This window comes from Anarhichas minor, unplaced genomic scaffold (genome assembly GCF_050575085.1).
Source record: "Anarhichas minor isolate MPS153535 unplaced genomic scaffold, ASM5057508v1 ptg000007l, whole genome shotgun sequence".
Taxonomy (NCBI): Eukaryota; Metazoa; Chordata; class Actinopteri; order Perciformes; family Anarhichadidae; genus Anarhichas; species Anarhichas minor.
This window is the reverse complement of record NW_027466453.1, coordinates 16684852-16707642: the sequence shown is the minus strand read 5'-3', so window position 1 is coordinate 16707642 and position 22791 is coordinate 16684852. Positions and strand designations below refer to the sequence as shown.

At 37.9% G+C, this 22791-nt stretch overlaps 1 gene segment (V, D, J or C); it reads left to right on the top strand.

Annotated features, from left to right (window-relative positions):
- Positions 1-19709: 19709 nt before the first annotated feature.
- LOC142937852 (Ig heavy chain V region XIG14-like) lies at positions 19710-20139 on the top strand. The segment is given in 2 exon segments: positions 19710-19749; positions 19832-20139. Coding segments are annotated over 2 exon segments (348 nt in total).
- Positions 20140-22791: the final 2652 nt, after the last annotated feature.

Sequence of the window (22791 nt, the reverse complement as noted above, 5' to 3'; positions counted from 1 at the left end):
TAACACAAATACAAAGCTTCCAAGTGATTTGCAGTTTGTACACCTTTGTTCTGAACACATAACAAAATCCAAACAAAGTCCTGAAATTACAAACATGTAAAAATACTTTTCCAGAAGCGTTTAGATATTTTGTCAGTTTAATCGCAACTTCAGCCCAAACTAAAAGAAACAGTTTTAAAAGTTGATTATCTGAAAGAAAATGGACAAATAATGTTTTCCTCAAAGACACCAGACTCTGATGGGCTTCTAAACTTTACTCTAAAATACATCAAGTACACCTGAGATGATCAGTCATTCTTTGTACTTTGGATCTCACTAGTGTCAATATCTTCTTAAAGGAGGGGTTGATGTGGAGAATATGATCACTCAACACTCATCTCTGTATGAGAAGCATGAAGCATGTGTCAGGGCTTTGAAACACATCTCAAAGTGTGTTAGGACAGTTTATCATGATTAACAACAATTATAAGACAACCTTATTGTGATTAAAGCATTGATTAGCTCTGGCTAATAGGCATTGATAGTTAAAAGCAAAGTTAACGGTTGTTTGATTCTGTAAATGCAGGGACATTTTCAAAATGTCCAATTTAGTGTGTAAAGAAATTAAAACATCAAATGTAAAGCAGAGTTGATTTTCAGGCATGAAAACTATAGTTTCACTCTGCAGATATATTAACACTGAACAGACTCTTCTATTGGCTGCAGTTAGACCAGTGTTGATGCTTCATATGTTTGATTATATGCAAACTCAGTGAGCTCCCTTGTTACTTGGCTATAAAAACATCACATCAGGCTGTTAGTGAAGTTCACATCTCGTCAGATCAACTTAAACCATGTTCTCTGTAGCTCTGCTGCTGCTGTTGGCAGCTGGATGTGAGTCTCTCTGGATTTCTCAAAATCAACAATTCTGCTTCAAGTATATTTTGTGACAAAACATTTTCTTATTTAACAGGTGTGAAGTGTGAACAGTTGACACAGCCAGACTATGTGACTGTGCAGCCAGGTCAACGTCTGACCATCACCTGTCAGGTCTCTTATGATCTTAGCAGCTACTACACAGCTTGGATCAGACAGCCTGCAGGGAAAGGACTGGAGTGGATTGGAATGAAATATACGGGAGATTCATACTTCAAAGATTCACTGAAGAACAAGTTCAGTATCGACTTAGACTCTTCCAGCAAAACAGTGACTCTAAACGGACAGAACGTGCAGCCTGAAGACACTGCTGTGTATTACTGTGCCAGAGACCCACAATAACACAAACCATCAGTAGACCTGAACAAAAACCTCTCAGTGCCTGAACACTTGTAACATGAAGCCACCAGAGGAGGAGCCCTCACACCACTAGTGATTTCAACGCCAGCTCGCAGTAGAAAGGGAGAGAGTCTTAGGTTTTATAAATATAGTTCCTACTCTAATTTAACGGAAACAGAATAATACATTTAAATAAATGTCAATATATAGTATTATAGTGATTAAATTGTGGAAATGAATCCTCAAAAAGTCAGTTTCACTTCCATAACACTGTTTCTTTAAAAACAAACAAATGTATAATTATAATTTCAATCATAACTGCATTAGTGACAGAATCAAGAGTCTTTAATTCAAAGTGATCAAAATACAGAAAGGTTTCATCAACAATGTAAAAGTGTGTTTATCTGAGATTCAAGTTCCACTATCTCTTTGTGAGAACAGCTGAACATGTCAGCGACATAAATTATGTTAATATACTTTAGTCAGCTGATTTACTATCACCATTATGTAAATCAGCCTCCTCATGTTACCTCATAAAGAAGTGTGTGTGTGTGTGTGTTTGTGTCAGTGAGAGGACAGAAGAGCTCACATCACTTCAGCTTCAACATCAGCCATGTTCTCTGTAGCTCTGATTCTGCTGCTGGCAGCTGGATCCTGTGAGGAGCTTTCAGTGGATTCTCACTAATACACACATTAGAAACTCTGAATAGTCAGATGTCTGATGGAGATAATGTTGATTTGTGTTTCCACAGGTGTGAACAGTCTTGATCTCATCCAGTCAGACTCAATGGTTGTGCAGCCTGGACAGTCTTTGACCATCAGCTGTCAGGTCTCTGGTTATTCTTTGACTGATAACAGCTATGCAACAGGTTGGATCAGACAGTGTGAAGGAAAACCGATGGACTGGATTTTACATCGGTGGGGAGGAGGAAGCTTTTACCAAAATAATGCTCTGAAGAACAAGTTCCTTCACCACACACACACTTCTACTAGCTCGGTGACATTAACAGGACAGAATCTGCAGCCTGAGGACACAGCTGTGTATTACTGTGTACGTCTAAGCTCCACAGTGATACAAACCACCAACAGACCTGCACAATAACCAGCAACCATGTGACTTACTCACACACAAATGTGAACATTACTGTGATAAAGCAGCACTCTGATGAGTTAATAACAATGAATGTTTAAGTCTCGTTTGACTTCCACTGCAGCCAACATCAGTATAGAAGAGACAAAGACAAGCTTGATTTTCACATATATAACAATTTTTTTAATACATTTTTTTGTGTATTGCAGTGCCAAAAAAGACGGGGACAAAATGTTTCCTGTTTGCATGCAATGGAATAGAAAATAAAGTCTTATAACGTCACTATAACTTTTATGTCTTCACAAATAGAATGTAAATTTCCGATTTGTATTTTGTAATATTTGCCATTTTTTTCCATCAGTGCATAAATTAGTGACTTTGATATCAAACTTACAGTTTACAGCTGTTGTAGAGATTCTCTATGGAGAGGGATCAGTGTCACATGTTCCCTTTTCAAACTGTAGTGGGAGGTCTATGCAAACTCTTCTTCTCCTATAAAAACATCAGCAACTTGTGGCAGAACACCGTGACAGTTTTATACATTTCTGAAACACTCAGACAAGAAATAATCTGAACTACAGTATTTATCCCAGAATGGAAAATACAATCATTTGGACTTTATTTTTTGTAGTTACTATTCAAGGTGAGAGAAACAAATCAGCTTCACTGCTTTTGTAAATGTCTGACCTGTGATATATACTGTACGTGTGATGGATGATGATCACAATGTCTTTACTTACAGGAGTTTGGAGTGAGATCAAACTGGACCAGTCTCCCTCTGAGGTGAAAAGACCTGGAGAGACAGTGAAGATGTCATGTATCATATCTGGTTATAGCATGACAAGCTACAACATTCACTGGATACGACAGAGGCCAGGGAATGCTCTGGAGTGGATTGGGAGGATGAGCACAGGCAGCAACTCTGCTAGCTATGGCAGCTCCTTTCAGAGCCATTTCATCATGACTGAAGATGAGCCCAGCAGCACTCAGTACCTCGAGGTCACGAGTCTGAGAGCAGAAGACTCTGCTGTTTACTTCTGTGCTCGACAACACAGTGACTGAAGACAGTGGAGCAGCTGCACAAAAACATCCACTGACAACTAACAGCAAAGTGAACTTAATAAAATTTTTTTTTTTTCTCACCACCTGCTAAAGTACTTTGATTAGAGCTCTATATTATACCATAAACTCATGAGTAAATATTTATTCTCATGATGTTACAGCACTCACAGTTATAGAAAGAATGGAGTTCTCTCATTTGTTAAAGTGAAGTGGATCTAAACATAATTAGAAAGGTGAAATGTCCACAAACCAAAATTGTATATCACAGATGATAATGAAGCACTTTTCATTAATGCCAGTGGATGTTGGTGATCAGAATAAAACTGTAGATTATTAATATTATTGTAGAAGTTCTTATGTGCTGCTCATTATGCTCAAAGTAACAGGTGAGAAAACTTGGTACCAAGATAAATTATAAATTAACACATTTAAATAAACCTTGTATGTTAATGGGGCAGATCTCTGAAGTAAAATTGAAATTTTCGTATGATTAGAATGATTATGGATGTAGTGTTACTGATGATGAACCATGTCAGACAGACATGAAAACAGCTGACTTGGAGGACTGACTCATTCATTAAATAATCCAGCTGTCTCCTCCCTGTGAGGAGGAGTCAATGCAAAACTCAGATGTCTTCCAGCTACTTATGTGACTGCAGAGAGGAGGACAGAGAACAGTGGACACACAGTTTAACATGATGGACTATAGGACAGGACTGCTGCTCTTAACTATCTGCTGGGCAGGTGAAGATAGTCACTGATCTTTGTCTCTGATGGCTTTTCTTTTGTTTCATCATCTTATTTCACATTTTCTATTCTCTTGACAGGTGTTGATGGTCAGACTCTGACAGAATCTGAACCAGCGATTAAAAGGCCTGGAGAATCACACAGATTGACTTGTACAACATCTGGATTCACATTCAGCAGCTATTGGATGCACTGGGTCAGACAGGCTCCTGGAAAAGGACTGGAGTGGATCGCTGTTGTACACACAGGCAGTTCACCTGCTACCTATTACTTCCAGTCAGTCCAGAGTAGATTCACCATCTCCAGAGATGACTCCAGCAGTAAACTCTATCTACAGATGAACAGTCTGAAGAGCGAGGACACAGCAGTGTATTACTGCGCCAGAGACACACAGTGAGAGACAATAATAGGAGAGTCGTTCAAAAACTACTTCCTCTATTCTGGGAACATTCAGTTGTCTCAGTGTCTCTATTTTGCAATAAATAAAAATGATTAAATTCTGTGTATAAGTGTGGTGAGACTGAGTCTCTTAATGTGTCTTAATGAGTACATGCAAGAAGTTCAAGTGAGGAAATTACATTTTGGTAACACAAATACAAAGCTTCCAAGTGATTTGCAGTTTGTACACCTTTGTTCTGAACACATAACAAAATCCAAACAAAGTCCTGAAATTACAAACATGGAAAAAGACTTTTCCAGAAGCGTTTAGATATTTAGTCAGTTTAATCGCAACTTCAGCCCAAACTAAAAGAAACATTTTTAAAAGTTGATTATCTGAAAGAAAATGGACAAATAATGTTTTCCTCAAAGACACAGACTCTGATGGGCTTCTAAACTTTACTCTAAAATACATCAAGTACACCTGAGATGATCAGTCATTCTTTGTTCTTTGGATCTCACTCGTGTCAATATCTTCTTAAAGGAGGGGTTGATGTGGAGAATATGATCACTCAACACTCATCTCTGTATGAGAAGCATGAAGCATGTGTCAGGGCTTTGAAACACATCTCAAAGTGTGTTAGGACAGTTTATCATGATTAACAACAATTATAAGACAACCTTATTGTGATTAAAGCATTGATTAGCTCTGGCTAATAGGCATTGATAGTTAAAAGCAAAGTTAACGGTTGTTTGATTCTGTAAATGCAGGGACATTTTCAAAATGTCCAATTTAGTGTGTAAAGAAATTAAAACATCAAATGTAAAGCAGAGTTGATTTTCAGGCATGAAAACTATAGTTTCACTCTGCAGATATATTAACACTGAACAGACTCTTCTATTGGCTGCAGTTAGACCAGTGTTGATGCTTCATATGTTTGATTATATGCAAACTCAGTGAGCTCCCTTGTTACTTGGCTATAAAAACATCACATCAGGCTGTTAGTGAAGTTCACATCTCGTCAGATCAACATAAACCATGTTCTCTGTAGCTCTGCTGCTGCTGTTGGCAGCTGGATGTGAGTCTCTCTGGATTTCTCAAAATCAACAATTCTGCTTCAAGTATATTTTGTGACAAAACATTTCCTTATTTAACAGGTGTGAAGTGTGAACAGTTGACACAGCCAGCCTCTGTGACTGTGCAGCCAGGTCAACGTCTGACCATCACCTGTCAGGTCTCTTATGCTCTTAGCAGCTACTACACAGCTTGGATCAGACAGCCTGCAGGGAAAGGACTGGAGTGGATTGGACAAAGCTGTGTTGGATGCACAGCATACTACAAAGATTCACTGAAGAACAAGTTCAGTATCGACTTAGACTCTTCCAGCAAAACAGTGACTCTAACTGGACAGAATGTGCAGCCTGAAGACACTGCTGTGTATTACTGTGCCAGAGACCCACAATAACACAAACCATCAGTAGACCTGAACAAAAACCTCTCAGTGCCTGAACACTTGTAACATGAAGCCACCAGAGGAGGAGCCCTCACACCACTAGTGATTTCAACACCAGCTCGCAGTAGAAAGGGAGAGAGTCTTAGGTTTTATAAATAGTTCCGACTCTAATTTAACAGAAACACTATAATACATTTAAATAAATGTCAATATATAGTCTTATAGTGATTCAATTGCAGAAATGAATCCTGAAAAAGTCAGTTTCACTTCCATAACACTGTTTCTTTAAAAACAAACAAACATATAATTATAATTTCAATCATAACTGCATTAGTGACAGAATCAAGAGTCTTTAATTCAAAGTGATCAAAATACAGAAAGGTTTCATCAACAATGTAAAAGTGTGTTTATCTGAGATTCAAGTTCCACTATCTCTTTGTGAGAACAGCTGAACATGTCAGCGACATAAATTATGTTAATATACTTTAGTCAGCTGATTTACTATCACCATTATGTAAATCAGCCTCCTCATGTTACCTCATAAAGAAGTGAAGTGTGTGTGTGTGTTTGTGTCAGTGAGAGGACAGAAGAGCTCACATCACTTCAGCTTCAACATCAACCATGTTCTCTGTAGCTCTGATTCTGCTGCTGGCAGCTGGATCCTGTGAGGAGCTTTCAGTGGATTCTCACTAATACACACATTAGAAACTCTGAATAGTCAGATGTCTGATGGAGATAATGTTGATTTGTGTTTCCACAGGTGTGAACAGTCTTGATCTCATCCAGTCAGACTCAATGGTTGTGCAGCCTGGACAGTCTTTGACCATCAGCTGTCAGGTCTCTGGTTATTCTTTGACTGATAACAGCTATGCAACAGGTTGGATCAGACAGAGTGAAGGAAAACCAATGGACTGGATTTTACATCGGTGGGGAGGAGGAGACTTTTACCAAAATAATGCTCTGAAGAACAAGTTCCTTCACCACACACACACTTCTACTAGCTCGGTGACATTAACAGGACAGAATCTGCAGCCTGAGGACACAGCTGTGTATTACTGTGTACGTCAGCCCACAGTGATACAAACCACCAACAGACCTGCACAATAACCAGCAACCATGTGACTTACTCACACACAAATGTGAACATTACTGTGATAAAGCAGCACTCTGATGAGTTAATAACAATGAATGTTTAAGTCTCATTTGACTTCCACTGCAGCCAACATCAGTATAGAAGAGACAAAGACAAGCTTGATTTTCACATATATAACAATTTGTTTTATTAATTTATGCCAAAGAAAACCGGCAACAAAATTGTTCCTGTTTGCATGCAATGGAATAGAAAGTCTTATAACGTCACTATAACTTATATGTCTTCACAAATAGAAGTTCCGATTTGTAATTTGGCCAAAAAAATTTGTTATTTGCCATTTTTTTCCATCAGTGTATAAATTAGAGACTTTGATATCAAATTTACAGTTTACAGCTGTTGTAGAGATTCTCTATGGAGAGGGATCAGTGTCACATGTTCCCTTTTCAAACTGTAGTGGGAGGTCTATGCAAACTCTTCTTCTCCTATAAAAACATCAGCAACTTGTGGCAGAACACCGTGACAGTTTTATACATTTCTGAAACACTCAGACAAGAAATAATCTGAACTACAGTATTTATCCCAGAATGGAAAATACAATCATTTGGACTTTATTTTTTGTAGTTACTATTCAAGGTGAGAGAAACAAATCAGCTTCACTGCTTTTGTAATACTTTTGTAATACTGTACGTGTGATGGATGATGATCACAATGTCTTTACTTACAGGAGTTTGGAGTGAGATCAAACTGGACCAGTCTCCCTCTGAGGTGAAAAGACCTGGAGAGACAGTGAAGATGTCATGTATCATATCTGGTTACAGCATGACAAGCAAAAATATTGACTGGATACGACAGAGGCCAGGGAATGCTCTGGAGTGGATTGGGTGGATGAGCACAGGCACCAACTCTGCTAGCTATGGCAGCTCCTTTCAGAGCCGTTTCATCATGACTGAAGATGAGCCCAGCAGCACTCAGTACCTCGAGGTCACGAGTCTGAGAGCAGAAGACTCTGCTGTTTACTTCTGTGCTCGACAACACAGTGACTGAAGACAGTGGAGCAGCTGCACAAAAACATCCACTGACAACAAACAGCAAAGTGAACTTAATGAATACATTTTTTCTCGCCACCTGCAAAAGTACTTTGATATATATTCACATTAGAGATCTATACATATTTTACTGTAAACTCATAAGTACATATTTATTCTCCTCATGATGTTACAGCACTCACAGTTATAGAAAGAATGAAGTTCTCTCATTTGTTAAAGCGAAGTGGATCAAAACAGAAATATGTTCACAACATTGGTAAATTGTAAATCACAGTGAGATGATAATGAAGCACTTTCCATAGATGCCAGTGGATGTTGGTGATCAGAATAAAACTGTAGATTATTAATATTATTGTAGAAGTTCTTATGTGCTGCTCATTATGCTCAAAGTGACGAGTTAGAAACCTTGATACCAAGATAAATTATAAATTAAAACATTTAAATAAACCTTGTATGTTAATGGGGCAGATCTCTGAACTAAAATTTACATTTTCATATGATTAGAATGATTATGGATGTAGTGATACTGATGATAAACCATGTCAGACAGACATGAAAACAGCTGACTTGGAGGACTGACTCATTCATTAAATAATCCAGCTGTCTCCTCCCTGTGAGGAGGAGTCAATGCAAAACTCAGATGTCTTCCAGCTACTTATGTGACTGCAGAGAGGAGGACAGAGAACAGTGGACACACAGTTTAACATGATGGACTATAGGACAGGACTGCTGCTCTTAACTATCTGCTGGGCAGGTGAAGATAGTCACTGATCTTAATATTACATAGTTTTTATGTCATCATTTCACTTGATGTGTCTTTCTATTCTCTTGACAGGTGTTGATGGTCAGACTCTGACAGAATCTGAACCAGTGATTAAAAGGCCTGGAGAATCACACAGGTTGACTTGTTCAACATCTGGATTCACATTCAGCAGCTACTATATGAACTGGGTCAGACAGGCTCCTGGAAAAGGACTGGAGTGGATCGCTTATGTACACACATCTAGTTCTTATATCTATTACTCCCAGTCAGTCCAGGGTAGATTCACCATCTCCAGAGATGACTCCAGCAGTAAACTCTATCTACAGATGAACAGTCTGAAGAGCGAGGACACAGCAGTGTATTACTGCGCCAGAGACACACAGTGAGAGACAATAATAGGAGAGCCGTTCAAAAACTACTTCCTCTATTCATCACCACCACTGGGAGCATCCAGTTGCAAAATAATAACAAGGAAATATTTTGATACTCAAAAAAAATTCATCAGAGCACTTTTCGAGATAGTCAGTCGCTATACATGACAAATTAAAGAACCCAAAACAACTAAAAGCTCAGTATATAAGATCTAACATTGGAAATGTTTAAAAGGGGAGTTTGGAGTTACTTCTTGAACGTAAAATGATTTGAGCAGCTTGGTCCTGGATGATGATGATGGGGACAGGAGGTTGGCCTCAGAGGATCGGAGTCTGTGGGAAGGAGTGTGGAGGTAGACTCTCCGCTGGACAAGAATGATATATTCATGTTAGCAGGAGTGAGAGAGCAGGTTATCACCTGAGTGCTGTGAGAGAGAAGGTTATCACCTGAGTGCTGGATTTTTTAGAGTCTATTCAGGAGTTTGGAGGGTGCACCATAAATACTGTTATTGCAGTAGTTGAGTCATGTGATTATGGCATGGTTTAAAGTGTCAGCAGAAGAGAATGAGAGAGATGAGCAGAGACAAGCTATGTTTTATAATTGGAAAAAGGCAGTTTTAGAGATGAGATTCACATGGTGTTTAAATGAGAAGTCAGTGTCAAACATTAAACCAAGCTTGTTGGATGTATGATGTGGAGGACAGAGTGGAGCAGTTTGAGCAAGTTGGCTTGCATCCGTGATTTCATTTTAGTGAGGCAGTTAGTCAGGGTGGAGAGCCGCGTGATGATGAATTTAGTGGAGGTGGTAATCATCAGCGTAGAAGTTAAAGTGGAGATCATGATGACGTGTGATAGTATAGAGGAGGAGCATGTGGAGGATGAACAGGAGAGGATGAAGCACAAAGCCCTGTGGGACACATTGAGACAGCGTAGCAATCGTAAAGATGCAAATGTTAATGCTGATAAACTGTTATCTGTCTGTGAGGTATGACTTACAGTAAGCTACCCATTCAGCAGCTACCCTATGAACTGGGTCAGACAGGCTCCTGGAAAAGGACTGGAGTGGATCGCTTTTGTACACACAGGCAGTTCTCATTTTTTTTACTCCCAGTCAGTCCAGGGTAGATTCACCATCTCCAGAGATGACTCCAGCAGTAAACTCTATCTACAGATGAACAGTCTGAAGAGCGAGGACACAGCAGTGTATTACTGCGCCAGAGACACACAGTGAGAGACAATAATAGGAGAGTCGTTCAAAAACTACTTCCTCTATTCATCACCACCTCTGGGAGCATTCAGTTGTATCAGTGTGCTTTTTTGTGCAATAAATAAAACTGATTAAATTCTCTGTATAATTGTGGTGAGACTGTCTTCATGATTACATGCATGAAGTTCAAGCCAATTACATTTTGGTAACATACAAATATAAAGCTTCCAAGTGATTTGCATTTTTTACACCTTTTTTTCTGAATACATAACAAAATCCAGTCAAAATCCTGAAATTACAAACATAAAAAAGGAAAAAAATGCCTTTTGCAGAAGCATTTAGGTCTTTAGTCAGTTTAATGGCAACTTCAGCCCAAACTAAACAAGATGTGTTTTTGTAAGTTTATTATCAGAAATAAAATGGAGGAATAATGTTTTCCTCAAAGACACCAGACTCTGATGGGCTTCTAACCTTTAACCTAAATTAAATCAAGTACACCTGAGATGATCGCTCATTCTTTGTACTTTGGATCTCACTAGTTTCAATATTTTCAGAAAGGAGGCAAATATCAAATAATTGATGTGGTTGCAGCATATGATAACTCCTTGTGCTTTCCTCTGCTGCTGCTTACAGGGAGTAATAACAACATTAATTACTGATAATAAATTGTAGTTTCACCACAAGATGCAAGATTCAAGACCAATATAGTTGTCTCCTCCCTGTGAGGAGGAGACAATGCAAAACTAGGACGTCTTCCAGCTCTACTTATATGATTGATGAGAGGAGGACAGAGAACAGTGGACACACAGTTTACCATGATGGACTATAGGACAGGACTGCTGCTCTTAACTATCTGCTGGGCAGGTGAAGATAGTCACTGATCTTGATTTGACAGGGTTTCCATTCATGTAACTGACATATTTCTCATGATGTTTTTTTTAAATATCTTAACAGGTGTTGATGGTCAGACTCTGACAGAATCTGAACCAGTGATTAAAAGGCCTGGAGAATCACACAGATTGATCTGTACAGCCTCTGGATTCACATTCAGCAGCTACCCTATGAACTGGGTCAGACAGGCTCCTGGAAAAGGACTGGAGTGGATCGCTTATATCAGCAGTGCTAGTTCTTCTATCTATTACTCTCAGTCAGTCCAAGGCCAGTTTACCATCTCCAGAGACAACAACAGACAGCAGCTGTATCTGCAGATGAACAGTCTGAAGACTGAAGATTCTGCTGTTTATTATTGTGCTCGAGACTCACAGTGACTGGAGCTGGTTGAGCAGCTGTACAAAATCCTACAGCGCTCATTTTTTTTCAGGCTGATAGCGCCCACGTTGATTAAGATTTTTCATATCATTGTTAAACATTGTTTTATGTTCTATATTCTACTTCACATATGAATTTGTATCAATAATTGAACATTTTCCCTGCATGATACGAAGTCCTGAAAATGGAGAAATATCAGTATTTAACATTAAACACATAAAAGATCAGTTGTTTGTAAAAGGGCCAAAAGACAGCATTAAAATATGATCGCTGAAATTAAACTTCAACAAATACTTTGAATTTCTATAAACTGAGACACAGTAATGACTTTAAATGATGTGGAATATAAAGAAAGTCTTTTGAGAGTGAAAAAGTTATCTGTCAGTTTCTCTCTCTGTTACTAAAAGGAGACACTCAGATCTGCTGTTCTCATCGTTGACTGACACTTGAACCCTGGACTGAATTAAATACTTTATATGGAGATGTTTTTCATATTTGATGAAATAATAGAACTATTATCAAATGATTATTGTTGTGTTTTAAATGCATATAAGATCTAAAAAAGATGTCTAGAGAATATAAATAATTTGCAATAAAGTTATTTGATTATAAAGAAAATGTAGCTACATCTCTCCATGGGCAAGAATACATCTTAAACATGCCAAACACATTGTAAACATGGCTTAGAAAGCAACATTCTTGGTGGTTGCTTATTTCCGTAGCATTTCCATCTTCATTGTTAATGCAACGCTGAATTGAATGAATATATTTTCCATTATAATTCATGTTAATATTGACATTAAGAATAGTAATAATGATTCTTATCCTTGTCTACAATAATACAATAATTTAGATTATGTTTTTTAACTGAACTGTTAGCATTTGGGTAGTAAAAATGGACAATAAAATCAAAGTTTACATCTGTTGAATGTCTTTAAATGCAGATAAGTGTGTAGTGTGTGTGCAGAGGTGATTTCCAGGCATGTTTTCACAGTTCAGATATAATGAACACATTGAAGAGACTGTTCAATTGGCTCCAGTTAGACCAACGTTGACGTTTCATGTGTTTGATTCTATGCAAACTCAGTGACCTTCCTTGTTGCTCAGCTATAAAAGCATCACATCAGTCTGTCAGTTTAATTCACAGCTCGTCAGATCAACATAAACCATGTTCTCTGTAGCTCTGCTGCTGCTGTTGGCAGCTGGATGTGAGTCTCTCTTGATTTATCGAAGTCAGTCGTTCTTCTTGTATAACTTGATGATGTTACAAAAAATCTTCTTTTTTAACAGGCTTAAAATGTGAACAGTTGACACAGACAGACTCTGAGACTGTGCAGCCAGGTCAACGTCTGACCATCACCTGTCAGGTCTCTTATGATATTGGCAGCTACGGCACAGCTTGGATCAGACAGCCTGCAGGGAAAGGACTGGAGTGGATTGGATACAGCTGTGTTGGATGCACAGCACAATACAAAGATTCACTGAAGAACAAGTTCAGTATAAGCTTCGACTCTTCCAGCAAAACAGTGACTCTAACTGGACAGAATGTGCAGCCTGAAGACACTGCTGTGTATTACTGTGCCAGAGACCCACAATAACACAAACCATCAGTAGACCTGAACAAAAACCTCTCAGTGCCTGAACACTTGTAACATGAAGCCACCAGAGGAGGAGCCCTCACACCACTAGTGATTTCAACACCAGCTCACTGTCACAGTAAAGATAAAATATATTTCAGCAACAAAAAAGTAAAAGGAATATAACATGTATTATAAAATAATAATAATATTTAATATACAGTTATATTCAATATAATACATTTTCCTAAAAGTGTCTTCTGTGTGTGACTCACAATATTTGTGTAAATGATAACATTATTTGATTTAAAAACTGCATTTTCAAAAGTTAATCATCTAATTAGAAATGAAAAACAATTAATAAATGTATTTGTACTCACTGAAAAACATCAATGGTATCTGTGGCATCCATGCACTGAGGTAGTTAAATGCTTAATAAAGCTGAATTAATAATCTCAACAAATCGAGAAAAGTATGACTCATGAACACTTTGTGAGTATAACAGTACAACATGATGAGCAACATTTGTTAATATTTTATTTGTTAATTATTAAAATATAATTACAATTTTCACTTTAGGGATATTATAAAAGTGATTGTCCAAGTCTTCATGTGATGCAGACTGTGCTAAATAATGAACGGCAACAGACTGTTTGTCAACCTTTTGCACAAATTATACTGAAAGCTGCTAAAGGGACTCAGTAAACATTCATTATTCAGTTTCACCAAACTGTTACTGAGATCCAAGTTAAATCCAGTTCCACACTGTGAGGAGGAGTCAATGCAAAACTCAGACGTCTTCCAGCTCTACTTATGTGACTGCAGAGAGGAGGACAGAGAACAGTGGACACACAGTTTAACATGATGGACTATAGGACAGGACTGCTGCTCTTAACTATCTGCTGGGCAGGTGAAGATAGTCACTGATCTTTGTCTCTGATGGCTTTTATTTGTTTCATCACCTTATTTCACATTTTCTATTCTCTTGACAGGTGTTGATGGTCAGACTCTGACAGAATCTGAACCAGCGATTAAAAGGCCTGGAGAATCACACAGATTGACTTGTACAACATCTGGATTCACATTCAGCAGCTCTTGGATGGCCTGGGTCAGACAGGCTCCTGGAAAAGGACTGGAGTGGATCACTACAATCAGCACATCTAGTTCTTATATCTATTACTCCCAGTCAGTCCAGAGTAGATTCACCATCTCCAGAGATGACTCCAGCAGTAAACTCTATCTACAGATGAACAGTCTGAAGAGCGAGGACACAGCAGTGTATTACTGCGCCAGAGACACACAGTGAGAGACAATAATAGGAGAGTCGTTCAAAAACTACTTCCTCTATTCATCACCACCTCTGGGAACATTCAGTTGTCTCAGTGTCTCTATTTTGCAATAAATAAAAATGATTAAATTCTGTGTATAAGTGTGGTGAGACTGGGTCTCTTAATGTGTCTTAATGAGTACATGCAAGAAGTTCAAGTGAGGAAATTACATTTTGGTAACACAAATACAAAGCTTCCAAGTGATTTGCAGTTTGTACACCTTTGTTCTGAACACATAACAAAATCCAAACAAAATCCTGAAATTACAAACATGGAAAAAGACTTTTCCAGAAGCGTTTAGATATTTAGTCAGTTTAATCGCAACTTCAGCCCAAACTAAAAGAAACATTTTTAAAAGTTGATTATCTGAAAGAAAATGGACAAATAATGTTTTCCTCAAAGACACCAGACTCTGATGGGCTTCTAAACTTTACTCTGAAATAAACCAAGTACACCTGAGATGATCAGTCATTCTTTGTTCTCTGGATCTCACTAGTGTCAATATCTTCTTAAAGGAGGGGTTGATATGAATCATATGATCACTCCCTGTGCTTTCCTCTACTGCTGCTCACATGGGAGAAATAAAAACAATAATATTCAAGTCCAATGTAGTTGTCTCCTCCATTTATTATTGGTGTCTGTCTGTTTTTTACTGTCTCTCTTCAACACTCCTCTTTTTCTGACAGATTTAGACTTGATGTATCAAAAATCTATCTCCAAAATCTTCCGCTGTGAAAATGCAAATCCACACACTGATGCACAAACCTCATCCATTCTGCCTCCATAATACATCTATCCTTCAGAGGAGCGTGTTGGCTCTCATTCAGGTGAGTGAAGTTGGTTTCCAGCAGAGGAGGAGAGAAGGAGCTCTGGATGTCTGCTGGAGTTATGGGAAGTTACTCCCTGATAACAGTTCACTTTAAAATGTATGGTTCAACTGAAAAAAAAAAACGTTTACTCCACAACAATCAATATAACATATTTTAGAGAGTGTCACTTGGATATATATATATGGTTAAAAATATTATTATTTGTCTCATTTAAATAATTTGAAATATAATAAGTAGATGTCAGTATTTTACATTTCTACCTCTCTTGTAGAAATAATACTCTTGTTTGATTTCATGTCAAGATTCTGCTGTTTATTTTTGTGCAGAAGAACTAAAGTGTCTGGAGTCGGTTGAGCAGCTGCACAGAATCCTGCAGTGGCTCAGTCTCTCTGAACTGATGCAATGTGATCTCACAGAAATACGTCGAACGTCCTCATCACAGCGCATTATGTGGTGGCGCGTTATATGGTACAATTACGTGTTGGCATTACGGAAGCAATACAACTTTAGGTTGAGGCAAAATACTCTCGGTGAGGTTGAGGGAAACAATCTCAAACGTAACTTTACAATAACTCAACAAGACTTTGGCACCCGAACACCGGTCTCAAAACATCAGTCTAGAGGTTGAAGGTCTTGTGTCATTTAACACATCTAATGACAATTATTTGTCTTTATTGCTGTTTATAGTACAATACACTATTGTTTTATTTTACATTGGACAGAATCCTAAGAGAGTAAATAAACATATTCAAAGTTACAAAGTAACTTACAGTAAAACAAGGATACTAATAACATCAGGTTAAAAATGGAAACAAAATTCAAATTGTAAGATACGGAGAGTTCTTTCTTTAAAGAATAACACCAAATACAATTAGTAAGAACAAAAGCTAAAGTATGAAAATAAGTTTTGAGGAGAGATTGAACAGAGGACACTTCCATCAAAAAGGAGGAGTCAATGCAAAACTCAGACGTCTTCCAGCTACTTATGTGACTGCAGAGAGGAGGACAGAGAACAGTGGACACACAGTTTAACATGATGGACTATAGGACAGGACTGCTGCTCTTAACTATCTGCTGGGCAGGTGAAGACTTTGTCTGATCTTGATTTCATGTTTCCACTTGCTGCTAACTTAACACATGACATGCATATCTTTTTGTCTTGACAGGTGTTGATGGTCAGACTCTGACAGAATCTGAACCAGTGGTTAAAAGGCCTGGAGAATCACACAGATTGATCTGTACAGCCTCTGGATTCACATTCAGCAGCTACTATATGAACTGGGTCAGACAGGCTCCTGGAAAAGGACTGGAGTGGATCGCTTTCATCAGACATGATAGTGGTGAGATCTACTACTCCCAATCTGTCAAGGGACGGTTTACCATCTCCAGAGACAACAACAGACAGCAGGTGTATCTGCAGATGAACAGTCTGAAGACGGAAGATTCTGCTGTTTATTATTGTGCTCGAGACTCACAGTGACTGGAGCTGGTTGAGCAGCTGTACAAAATCCTACAGTACTCTTTGTTAGTGGGTTGACTTAATCGTTAATCTTTACAAGTTGAAAGTATCAAACCTTTTAATGTTTCAGAATGTACACCTTAATAAAGTTCAGAATCATGAAAATTAGATTGAAACAAATGAAATAAGTAGTTTATGTAGAAATCAAGGTGTGAATAAAACAAAGATAAAATGCATAACATTTATCTTTTCAATTTAGTTAAGCCAAAAAAAAAAGTTTAGAGCTGTAATGACAAACAATAAAGTAAATTCTAGTCTTCTAAACATCAGTTGCAACAATGCATCTTCTACTTTTCCGTGTCCTATTATGTTGGCTCTTTAGTGTATCCCAGCATGCATTGGGTGAGTAACTTTTCTTGAATGCCAAAAGTAGCAACCATCCCTGTTTCAAGCCTGTAGAGGGCAGACAATGACTAGCTTTAACACATATTCCAGTTACCTCTATATGTAGAAAGAAATGACAGAGGAGGAAGGAATTGAGTTTTGCTTCATTGTTATTCCATTGTTACCAACTTTCCTGCCATGAAATGACCATGAATCCATCAGAAAGCTACGTCCGACCTGGACGATGGACCGTGTGCACCACTGCTTCACTGATTATTGCTTGTGGTTTAAATATAATCAGTCAGAAAACATAACTTGTGCTTAAATTATTGTTGTGGTCATGTTAACAAAGTTGCCCAATTTAAAACTTAAAAGAATATTTCTAAAGACAAAAACTAATATGGGCACTTACTGGTCAGTACACATTCATTCTAGTTTCACCAAAAAAAGAGTGAGATCCAATTCCTCCCTGTGAGGAGGAGTCAATGCAAAACTCAGACGTCTTCCAGCTCTACTTATGTGACTGCAGAGAGGAGGACAGAGAACAGTGGACACACAGTTTAACATGATGGACTATAGGACAGGACTGCTGCTCTTAACTATCTGCTGGGCAGGTGAAGATAGTCACTGATCTTTGTCTTTGATGGCTTTTCTTTGTTTCATCACCTTATTTCACATTTTCTATTCTCTTGACAGGTGTTGATGGTCAGACTCTGACAGAATCTGAACCAGCGATTAAAAGGCCTGGAGAATCACACAGGTTGACTTGTACAACATCTGGATTCACATTCAGCAGCTACGCTATGCACTGGGTCAGACAGGCTCCTGGAAAAGGACTGGAGTGGATCGCTTATATCAGCGGTGCTAGTTCTTATATCTACTACTCTCAGTCAGTCCAAGGCCAGTTTACCATCTCCAGAGACAACAACAGACAGCAGGTGTATCTGCAGATGAACAGTCTGAAGACGGAAGATTCTGCTGTTTATTATTGTGCTCGAGACTCACAGTGACTGGAGCTGGTTGAGCAGCTGTACAAAATCCTACAGCGCTCATTTTTTTTCAGGCTGATAGCGCCCACGTTGATTAAGATTTTTCATATCATTGTTAAACATTGTTTTATGTTCTATATTCTACTTCACATATGAATTTGTATCAATAATTGAACATTTTTCCTGCATGATACGAAGTCCTGAAAATGGAGAAATATCAGTATTTAATATTAAACACATACAAGATCACTTGTTTGTGAAAGGGCCAAAAGACAGCATTAAAATATGATCGCTGAAATTAAACTTCAACAAATACGTTGAATTTCTATAAACTGAGACACAGTAATGACTTTAAATGATGTGGAATATTAAGAAAGTCTTTTGAGAGTGAAAAAGTTATCTGTCAGTTTCTCCCTCTGTTACTAAAAGGAGACACTCAGATCTGCTGTTCTCATCGTTGACTGACACTTGAACCCTGGACTGAATTAAATACTTTATATGGAGATGTTTTTCATATTTGATGAAATAATAGAACTATTATCAAATGATTATTGTTGTGTTTTAAAACTGCAGATAAGATCTAAAAAAGATGTCTAGAGAATATTAATAATTTGCAATAAAGTTATTTGATTATAAAGAAAATGTAGCTACATCTCTCCATGGGCAAGAATACATCTTACTATTGTTACTTTTGTCTTTATTTGTTACAGTTTGTTAGTTTCTGTGTGATTGGGCCAAAATAAAAATAATGGAACAAAACAACAAAACCTTTAAACAACTCGGCATGATATTTGATTAAGACTGTTCATCTTCACACAGATGAAGGTAAAATGTGTTGACTCTTACAAAATGTAAACTATACATTTTCTCTGTACGTGTCTTTAATAATTTGAAAACATGCCAAACACATTGTAAACATGGCTTAGAAAGCAACATTCTTGGTGGTTGCTTATTTCCGTAGCATTTCCATCTTCATTGTTAATGCAACGCTGAATTGAATGAATATATTTTCCATTATAATTCATGTTAATATTGACATTAAGAATAGTAATAATGATTCTTATCCTTGTCTACAATAATACAATAATTTAGATTATGTTTTTTAACTGAACTGTTAGCATTTGGGTAGTAAAAATGGACAATAAAATCAAAGTTTACATCTGTTGAATGTCTTTAAATGCAGATAAGTGTGTAGTGCGTGTGCAGAGGTGATTTCCAGGCATGTTTTCACAGTTCAGATATAATGAACACATTGAAGAGACTGTTCAATTGGCTCCAGTTAGACCAACGTTGACGTTTCATGTGTTTGATTCTATGCAAACTCAGTGACCTTCCTTGTTGCTCAGCTATAAAAGCATCACATCAGTCTGTCAGTTTAATTCACAGCTCGTCAGTCTCAACATAAACCATGTTCTCTGTAGCTCTGCTGCTGCTGTTGGCAGCTGGATGTGAGTCTCTCTTGATTTATCGAAGTCAGTCGTTCTTCTTGTATAACTTGATGATGTTACAAAAAATCTTCTTTTTTAACAGGCTTAAAATGTGAACAGTTGACACAGACAGACTCTCAGACTGTGCAGCCAGGTCAACGTCTGACCATCACCTGTCAGGTCTCTTATGATATTGGCAGCTACGGCACAGCTTGGATCAGACAGCCTGCAGGGAAAGGACTGGAGTGGATTGGATACAGCTGTGTTGGATGCACAGCATACTACAAAGATTCACTGAAGAACAAGTTCAGTATAAGCTTCGACTCTTCCAGCAAAACAGTGACTCTAACTGGACAGAACGTGCAGCCTGAAGACACTGCTGTGTATTACTGTGCCAGAGACCCACAATAACACAAACCATCAGTAGACCTGAACAAAAACCTCTCAGTGCCTGAACACTTGTAACATGAAGCCACCAGAGGAGGAGCCCTCACACCACTAGTGATTTCAACACCAGCTCACTGTCACAGTAAAGAGAAAATATATTTCAGCAACAAAAAAGTAAAAGGAATATAACATGTATTATAAAATAATAATAATATTTAATATACAGTTATATTCAATATAATACATTTTCCTAAAAGTGTCTTCTGTGTGTGACTCACAATATTTGTGTAAATGATAACATTATTTGATTTAAAAACTGCATTTTCAAAAGTTAATCATCTAATCAGAAATGAAAAACAATTAATAAATGTATTTGTACTCACTGAAAAACATCAATGGTATCTGTGGCATCCATGCACTGAGGTAGTTAAATGCTTAATAAAGCTGAATTAATAATCTCAACAAATCGAGAAAAGTATGACTCATGAACACTTTGTGAGTATAACAGTACAACATGGTGAGCAACATTTGTTAATATTTTATTTGTTAATTATTAAAATATAATTACAATTTTCACTTTAGGGATATTATAAAAGTGATTGTCCAAGTCTTCATGTGATGCAGACTGTGCTAAATAATGAACGGCAACAGACTGTTTGTCAACCTTTTGCACAAATTATACTGAAAGCTGCTAAAGGGACTCAGTAAACATTCATTATTCAGTTTCACCAAACTGTTACTGAGATCCAAGTCAAATCCAGTTCCACACTGTGAGGAGGAGTCAATGCAAAACTCAGACGTCTTCCAGCTCTACTTATGTGACTGCAGAGAGGAGGACAGAGAACAGTGGACACACAGTTTAACATGATGGACTATAGGACAGGACTGCTGCTCTTAACTATCTGCTGGGCAGGTGAAGATAGTCACTGATCTTTGTCTCTGATGGCTTTTATTTGTTTCATCACCTTATTTCACATTTTCTATTCTCTTGACAGGTGTTGATGGTCAGACTCTGACAGAATCTGAACCAGCGATTAAAAGGCCTGGAGAATCACACAGATTGACCTGTACAACATCTGGATTCACATTCAGCAGCTACTATATGGGCTGGGTCAGACAGGCTCCTGGAAAAGGACTGGAGTGGATCACTACAATCAGCACATCTAGTTCTCCTATCTATTACTCCCAGTCAGTCCAGGGTAGATTCACCATCTCCAGAGATGACTCCAGCAGTAAACTCTATCTACAGATGAACAGTCTGAAGAGCGAGGACACAGCAGTGTATTACTGCGCCAGAGACACACAGTGAGAGACAATAATAGGAGAGTCGTTCAAAAACTACTTCCTCTATTCATCACCACCTCTGGGAGCATTCAGTTGCCTCAGTGTCTCTATTTTGCAATAAATAAAAATGATTATATTCTCTGTATAAGTGTGGTGAGACTGGGTCTCTTAATGTGTCTTAATGAGTACATGCAAGAAGTTCAAGTGAGAAAATTACATTTTGGTAACACAAATACAAAGCTTCCAAGTGATTTGCAGTTTATACACCTTTGTTCTGAACACATAACAAAATCCAAACAAAGTCCTGATATTACAAACATGGAAAAATACTTTTCCAGAAGCGTTTAGATATTTTGTCAGTTTAATCGCAACTTCAGCCCAAACTAAAAGAAACATTTTTAAAAGTTGATTATCTGAAAGGAAATGGACAAATAATGTTTTCCTCAAAGACACCAGACTCTGATGGACTTCTAAACTTTACTCTAAAATACATCAAGTACACCTGAGATGATCAGTCATTCTTTGTTCTTTGGATCTCACTAGTGTCAATATCTTCTTAAAGGAGGGGTTGATGTGGAGAATATGATCACTCAACACTCATCTCTGTATGAGAAGCATGAAGCATGTGTCAGGGCTTTGAAACACATCTCAAAGTGTGTTAGGACAGTTTATCATGATTAACAACAATTATAAGACAACCTTATTGTGATTAAAGCATTGATTAGCTCTGGCTAATAGGCATTGATAGTTAAAAGCAAAGTTAACGGTTGTTTGATTCTGTAAATACAGGGACATTTTCAAAATGTCCAATTTAGTGTGTAAAGAAATTAAAACATCAAATGTAAAGCAGAGTTGATTTTCAGGCATGAAAACTATAGTTTCACTCTGCAGATATATTAACACTGAACAGACTCTTCTATTGGCTGCAGTTAGACCAGTGTTGATGCTTCATATGTTTGATTATATGCAAACTCAGTGAGCTCCCTTGTTACTTGGCTATAAAAACATCACATCAGGCTGTTAGTGAAGTTCACATCTCGTCAGATCAACATAAACCATGTTCTCTGTAGCTCTGCTGCTGCTGTTGGCAGCTGGATGTGAGTCTCTCTGGATTTCTCAAAATCAACAATTCTGCTTCAAGTATATTTTGTGACAAAACATTTCCTTATTTAACAGGTGTGAAGTGTGAACAGTTGACACAGCCAGCCTCTGTGACTGTGCAGCCAGGTCAACGTCTGACCATCACCTGTCAGGTCTCTTATGATCTTAGCAGCTACTACACAGCTTGGATCAGACAGCCTGCAGGGAAAGGACTGGAGTGGATTGGAATGAAACATGGAGGTGGAACCACATTCTTCAAAGATTCACTGAAGAACAAATTCAGTATCGACT